Source organism: Schistocerca americana, chromosome 4 (assembly GCF_021461395.2).
Source record: "Schistocerca americana isolate TAMUIC-IGC-003095 chromosome 4, iqSchAmer2.1, whole genome shotgun sequence".
Lineage (NCBI taxonomy): Eukaryota > Metazoa > Arthropoda > Insecta > Orthoptera > Acrididae > Schistocerca > Schistocerca americana.
Window position 1 is genome coordinate 700,144,026 of NC_060122.1, and position 8,084 is coordinate 700,152,109.

Here is an 8,084-nt window from a genome sequence, read left to right on the forward strand (position 1 = left end):
CATTCCCCCCATTTCAACATTGTCAATCTTCTGTTTTTGCCTTCTCTCATTTTCACTGCAGAATGCCTTTTGAATTTCAAAGAATCTTTTTTGACCATACTATGACTTTTTCAATTAATAAAGTATGTAGCCAACAGTTGCCAATTTTTTAATTTATTTTTAGACTTGGCCCAGGTTTTAATGCCATGAAAGGTTTCTTCTTCAAAAGAACAAAAAGTTACTTGGATTATATTACACAAAACATGTTACATCCATCATGAGCTGATACAGTCAAGTCACATACAGACTTGAGTACCTCAGCTTTTGATGGAAGTAACATCTTTTACAGAATGTTTTACAAAATGAAGAAAATTCCCTTAGTGGCACCAAAACCTGGGTCATGTCAAAAAGTGAATAAAAATTGGTAACTGATTGGCTATACAATTTTGTTATTGGAAACTTACTCAGAGCTGCTGCTAACAGCCATGTTCTAGATCGAATTCAGTTCTTCCAGTTCACTTAATTATTGCACTGTATGTGGCAAGACATGCTATTACTTTTCTTACACAAAAAGTAGTGAATTATGACTGTATTGCAATGGAAGATCTGTGGCACTTAGCTTTCAAATCAGCCTTATTGATCAGAACATGGGGTAGAGACTATAGCAGCACATTGCTAATTATCACTAAAAGCTAAATTTCTATCTCTAGTAATGGTAAACTCTTTTTTTCATGTATCTTATCTGAACATTGCCCTGCAATTATTGTTGTGGTGTCCCGAGTTTCCATTTTATAAATAATTCATGATATGTATTGTAGCTGATTCAAGGAATGTGCATGCTGCTACAGTAATTTGGATTTATGTTTCAGGCTTCTTGATGAGGCATTAGAGGATGTACAGGATGCTCTACGTGTGGCACCAGCTCAGAATCGTGATGTTCGACGTATCCTTTGCAAAGTACGAGAGGAATTGCGTACAGAGATGGCAGCAACTGGGGCATGCCCTGGAGCTCCCTTGTCTTCCTTGACATTAGGAACTGCAACATCTGTTGATACTCTTCATGAACCAGAGACAAGAGTTTAAGTGAGAGTGTAATTTTCTCTCTTTATGGCACCCAGTTGCACCTCATCAAGCAGGGAGCTTGGTGGATATATACTGCACAATTGTGCTGCATGATGATCGAGTATCTCGAGATGTTAAGACTGAGCTGGCAGTTAAATCATTTGCTGTTCTGCCACAGTATCATAAACTGTATCTATTTTATGACTCTGACAATGCAATTGTATACATTCTTTGTAATTTCATTGTAAAAAGTCTGGTAAGAGGTTATCAGTTGTTTCTGCCGGTGTAGCTGTACTTTTATACTAAAATGTAACAAATGCTGATTCCTACATTTCTAATATATTTCTTCTGTAATATGTAATGAATTATTTTTAAATTGTATGTAGTTACAAAGTTGGTCTGGTTTCAAGGACCTTAAAATTGATATCTTGCCAGAAAAATATATGATGGTGTTAATAACTGAAAATTAGTGATTCATTTAAATAAAAATGGTGAGTTTTATTTATGTTATTGTTCACTCATTTCTTTCCTGATATCTCCTGTTCTCTTTAGCTCTGCCAAAATTGGGGTGAAAAATTGCAAATTGTCTCCAATATTCAAATACTTCAAGTGACCTGGGATGTATTTTGTGTTTCAAATCCCACTGCAGTACATACTACAGCAAAAGCCTAATACAACAATGAGAACAATCAATTTTTGACAATATAATGTAACTGGATAGGTAACAAATCTTCTCACCAAGCAGTGGCAGAACACACATAAAAGAAGGTTATAATCAGGCAAGCTTTCGGAGCCAGAGGCTCCTTCTTCAGGCAGAAGGGATGAAGGGGAAGGAAGAGGAGTGAAGGAAAAGGACTGGAGAGGTCTAGGAAAAGGGGTAGATTTCGGTAGTCACCCAGAAACATGGGTCATGGGACGGGTCAGGGGATACTTTTCAACCCGTCCACTAAGTCTCCCCTGACCTGCGGTTCTGGGTGACTTTTCCGAAATCTATCCCTTTTCCTAGGTGTCTCAAGTCCCTTTTCTTCACCCCTCTTCATTCCCCTTTAACCCTTCAGCAAAAGCCTGTATGTTATATATGTGTACCTATAAAACTTGGGAAGGACATCCATGTTTGTTGAGAGCTTCAGTCTAGGCCATATGTGAAGCATCAGCCAGGTTTAGCTAAGAAGGGAAAAGTGCAGTTTTACAGAAGTCTAAAACCTGACTTAGTGGTGATATCCGGATGGAAATTAATGGTGGAAAATGGGAAGTAGTTCACGAAAGGCTCATAGAAGTTGAAAAATTTAATTCTTTCCTAAAAATATTCTTGCAACACTATGAATCCAGTTTTCCTTTGCAGCGTGTCATGGAGAGTTACAGTGAAAGCTGAGAGAAATGGTTGCTAACATCTTGGGTAAGGAAATATGTTACAAAGAAAAAGGTTTATTTAACACACGGGACTAGCTCAAATGATGGCTTACAAATGGGACGACCACAGTGCCCAAACATGCACTCGTGTACAATGTACTGCATGTGTACAGTCCAGGTCTCCCCCTGTCTTGGCATTACTCCATATGTATTGGCTTTGTTAGGTCCTTTTGAGTTATGCTCAATCCCTCTCAAAACTACTCGATATGGTGTGATGTTTCATTTAACAGTGCAATATGTTACTCTTTCTTCAGGCATCTGGTGCAACATTTTTCAGTCAGCATTACTTTCTTCTGTTCATGGTGACAGTGCTGTTTATCCCAGGCATTCTGCTCATGATATAAAGGAAGCTCAAAGGTCCAGTGGCTGTTGCAATGGGACATACACTCAAAAAGAGGCAGTCTAGCAACCTATAAAAATGAACAAGAATCAGTTCTTTTTCAAAGAGAAGGTCGAGAATTCTCAACGTCTATTATGCAGTTGTATAATCACCAGGCAGTACAAATTCGCTATAGATGGCTTTACACCATGTATAATGAATTTAAAGACTTAGTCAGTGCTGAATGAGCAAAAAATTACAATGGTCAATAGATAATTTGTATTGGTTTCATTCATTTGTACAACACGAAGCACTTCATGCTAAATTTGCAAATGTGGAGCACATGATAAGAATAGTAAATTTTCTGAATTCACATGCATTACTGCACCACCGTTTTTCATGGAACTGAACTAAGAGTCTGGGGAATCAGAATCAGTAATTTTATTGTCTCATAACGTACACGTTAAATCATTGATTTTATGTACAGGAGACTCATCAGATGTTCTATATTACTGCAAAGTACATTGGTGAAGTCAAGGGGCAGGCCTAAAATGACTTTTTGGATTTAAGACTAATATTGTTGAATTCTGATGGACAAAGGAAAGCAGGAACCATAACCGAAGGTCCAAGACCTCACATTTTTAGTGGACTTAAATTGCACACTTGAATGCCCATTGAAACATGAAAATCAACTTACTTATTATTTGATGGGGAAAGTGTAAGCACTTTATAAGAAAATTGCATTGTGGTAGGGACAACTTCTGACAAATATCAATGGCCGTTTCTCTAGTCTCCCTGGTGATAAGGAAAATGTGATTTTTGACTAGTTCATTGCAATGTTGAAAGAATTAGAATGACAGCTCCCTAAACATTTTCATGATACTACCAGTCTCACATTTGTATTTTACCCTTTGCCATCTCATTTGAAGGCACCCCCGTGCATTTGCAGATGGAGCTGAATGATCTGCAATTTATGCGTCTCATTTAAAAGACAAGTTATTTTATGTCAAAACTTCCCAGAAGTTGTAGGAAATTTTCCTCTGGACGAGTTCCAAATCTCCATAATGGGACTTCAAAAATGATAAAAATGTTTTGATCACTGTATGTATCAAAGTGGTTTCCCCCCCACATTATGAACCTAAATATTTCACATTTATGTTGCAACCTGAGTGACATGAAAAACAGAGAAACTGTTTGTATCTGTCTGTGTGCTTACAGTTTGGGCCAGAAATAAATTTCATTATGTATTCAGCGAACCAGAAATAATACTGAAAATTGTTCTTATTTGTGGCAAATGTTGTTGAGAAATGTAGCCATTGGAATGTTGGCAAAGTAATTCTAGACGATAAAATTTGATTCTACCTACATGTGAAAGAAGTAAACCAGCTCTCTCTCTCTCTCTCTTTTTTTTTCCCCAGCATAATATAAAACAAAGTTGCAACAAGCCATTCATTGTTTCTTGGTGACTGCATAGCAATCCAATGCAATGAGTTCATAGTTTAGGCCAGCTTCCCTCACAGGCAGTTTGGAATGGTAGTGGAGGAAGTGTTCAGTCAGCCACAAGAGACCCACAAACCTGCGAGAGCTGTGCACATGTGCAGAGTTTTGGGGCATCCATGAAAAACTCTTTACTACATGATCCCAAAAGATAAAAATCATCAAGTGACACAAAGAAACTCAAGATCAAAGTAAAGACATTGTTAGACATGACACACAAACTAGGTAAGTCAAATTATATTCAAACAACCCCCACTGATAATCTCAAATTCAAATCATTGCTCACTGATGTAAATGAACTCTTCCTAACAGTACCTGAAAATGTGGGGAAAAAGCAAAATATGTACAGCCACATTATCTACGACATCAACTGAAACACAAAGCCTGTACAGCATCGTAGAAAATTTTTTATTCTTTGTAGTGCCAGTCAGTAGCTGCAAGCAGAGATATGCCATGTAAGCTGTAGTTTAAGTCAACAGTAATTTATATTTTATGTATTACCATTGACCTCAAGTACAGCTTACATGGCAAATCTCTGCTTACAGTTACTGGCTGTAGCAGAAATAATGACATGGACGCTTCAATGTGTAAAAAAGAAAAAAAAAACATGGTGCTGTACAGGCTTTTTGTTTCAGTTACTGTCATAGATAACATGGCTGTACATAGCACATTTTACTTGGAGATTTAGAATAAGAATGTTATGTATGGTGCAATGGTTTTGTACACTGTGAGGGCATTTATAATATTACATGTGATATGAGGATGGTAGTGAAACCACCAAAATTGGTCATCCATCACTTTGTAAACAATTTATTAATGTTAAATGCAATTGAGACAATATATAGCAAAATTCTGATTGTTTTAAAAAGCTTTTAAAATTTTTATAATTTTACGATTGACTATCTGCTTATGGTCACTTTCTCCTGTTTTGACAATGTCAGATATATTCTACAATGTACTAAAATCCTGTGTTGCTTGGATAGTGTCCCTCCTGAGTGGCTTTTGTAACCAACAGATGTGTCAAAGTGTATTTCCTCAAAGATTAAAGTATATGGCAGTTAGCTAACACTCATTTATGAAAAATGGAGATTAGCAAGTAATTTCTAATTACAGATGCAGCTCTCTCCATTCTTTGTAGTTCAGGACAGAACAGTACATACATGTTCTAACTTCACACATGATCTAGGGAACACTGGTAATGACCACAAGGAATTCTGCCTATTCCACTGTCCCTCCACCTCTGTGCAGAGTGTCAAGTTGGACCATGTGAATGAGGGGCGTGAGAAAAGTAATGAAACTGACAATACTGAGAGCGATTTGGCAATGTTGTGTTGTTCTACTCACGTAGACTGATGTGTTCATCCCTTCCAAATGCTCAGTTAGAGTTTTAGCTCTGTACAGCTGTCACATGATTTTTGAGAGTGCCGTCAGTGAAGCTGTGTTTTGTTATGTGTTACAAAAATGGAACAGTAAAATTTACAGCAAGGTTACGACACTAAGTTTTGTGTTAAACTTGGGGACTCCATGAGTGTGGCCTTTGAAAAGTTGCAACAGGCCTATGGGGAATGTTCCTCATCAAGAGCACAGATTTTTTGCTGGCACAGATCATTTTTGGAAGGCCGAGAACACGTTGAAGATGAACCTCACCCAGGGAGACCTCCAACTTGAAAAATTGATGAAAATGTTGAATGTGTGTGTGCTCTTGTGAGATCAGACCAACATTTAGCAACCTGTTAAACTTATACTCTTTCACCATACATCAAATTTCGACCAAAATTTTGCACATGTGAAAGATTTTTTTGCCAAAATAGTGCCAAAAAATCTCACTACTGAGCAAGACAGTTGAAGAAATGTGTGTGTTGATCTTTTTGAGAGGATTGCCAATGATCACAAATGGTTCACTCATAGGTAATGAATCCTGGAGTTTTCAGTATGATCCTGAGACAAAGCAGCAAAGTGAGGTGTGGCACAGTGAGATATCTCTTCAACCGAAAAAAGCTTGAATGAGCAAATCAAAGGTCAAAACAATGCTGATTTGCTTTTTTGACAGTATGTGTATTGTGCATAAAGAATCTGTTCCTCCAGGACAAACTGTCACCCAACTGATTTGTAAAGATGTCCTTGGAAGGCTAACAAAAAGGGTGAATTGTTGTTTCATAGCCTACCCCCCTCCCGTTTACCTGATCTGAGTCCTGGTGATATTTTTCTTTTCCTGAAGTTGAAAAAATGTCTTAAAAGGAAATCATTTTGTGACTCTGGAGAACATTCAAAAGAATGTGACTGGCACAAAACCACTCCTTTTAATACATTTACACGCAGTTTTTTCAAAATTTTCCCGAATTGCTCCACCATTTAACGTGTTCTGGCGGCAACACAGCCACGTAACCTTTGTGCACATCGTTGTCTACCAACCCAAGTTCACCACAGGATCAACATAGCCCAGCTATAACCAACACCTTTTCACCTTTTTTCACGCCAGATCTCCAGTTGCTTTCTAGTTCACCTTATCTCTCGCCATATATTTTTATTTTTACTTGTAACTTTATAGACTTTTCTTATGTATTCAAAACTGTTGCATACATTAATGCGGGCTATTAGCATATCCCATCAGTGTCTATTACTATTGACTATCTGTTATTATTATATAAAAAATTATTGTTATGTATCAATGTCAAATTTCTAAGAAATTTGTTTATTCTGTATAAAACTAGTAAAATGACACATCTAATATCATTATGAAACATAAACTATGGGGAAAAAGCTATTGCTATCTTAAGTGAAAAAGCATATTGTACATTTATGATTGTAATATAATACACCATACCACATACAGGGTGTCCCAAGAAGAATGGTCAGTATTCATGTATATGACAAGAGAGGTCATTCAAAACAAAAACGAAGGATGGTGGTCGAGTTTCGGGTCAGTCTGCAAACCCACGTCATGCATTCTATGACAGCCAATGAGCATACAGCAGAGTTCCGAGTGCTGTGCTGTGAATGTTGTATGCAGTGCGACCATTTAATGTGATCGCAGTGAGTGATTTAGTGGATTTTTATTCAGTTTGTTGCGAGTTGTCATGGCGGTAAGCGACATATTTTACACAAGCAAGTGAGAGACATAATTTGTGGGATACCCACTTACATCAAGTGTAAAGCGCGCGTCATAATGGATAGTCGAGGAACTTCAGCATGTTTCCTTACTACTGAGAACATCTTTTAACATTTGGTACTAAGTTCACACCAGTTTTATCTGGAACTGCAGAAACAACAAGTTGTCATGCCATTTACACAGAAACAGAGCATTTTTCTTTTTTATGACAAATTTGGGGGATACAATTTTATGTTGCAGTCTCAGTGCCCACAAAACCTTGTTCTCTGAGAAAAATTAAGAAATTGAAGCTTGTAAACAAGTGGTCAAAATAGAAGTAAAAATTATTGAAGTGCTCTCATTAGTCCTCAGCATTACTCTTACGTAACACTGAAATCATAGCATGTGATACAAATAACATTACATGAATTTGAATAAATGATGTGATTATTGGTGTTGAGCCAGTGTAACATCTCTGACATTGTAAATGAGGACCGCTGCTATGTGAGGCAGTGGGAGTTAGTATGCTCTGTATGCTTGTAATGCTTACACATGTTATGTATGTGTGGTTACTAATAAACAGTGTAGAAATTGTATCTCAGTGGTGTGCCACTATTCTGCCATCACACTGTTAGTACCTCACTTCCTACAGCGGTGACCCAGAATTTCTGTGTCACACTGTGATTTTGCTGTTAAGTAGAAAGTCTACCATGCTGGTTACACCATCGA

The 8,084-nt window shown here is 37.4% G+C and overlaps 1 protein-coding gene across 3 annotated transcripts in view; it reads left to right on the forward strand.

Moving 5' to 3' along the window:
- LOC124612342 (protein TANC2) overlaps positions 1–1,546 on the forward strand; it is a 549,855-nt gene extending 548,309 nt beyond the window's left edge. For all 3 annotated transcript variants that reach the window (XM_047140494.1, XM_047140496.1, XM_047140495.1), the window contains one exon: positions 849–1,546. In XM_047140494.1, coding sequence (XP_046996450.1) covers positions 849–1,062 — 214 coding nt within the window. In that variant the 3' untranslated portion in view covers positions 1,063–1,546. The remainder of the gene's footprint in view (positions 1–848) is intronic.
- Positions 1,547–8,084: the final 6,538 nt, after the last annotated feature.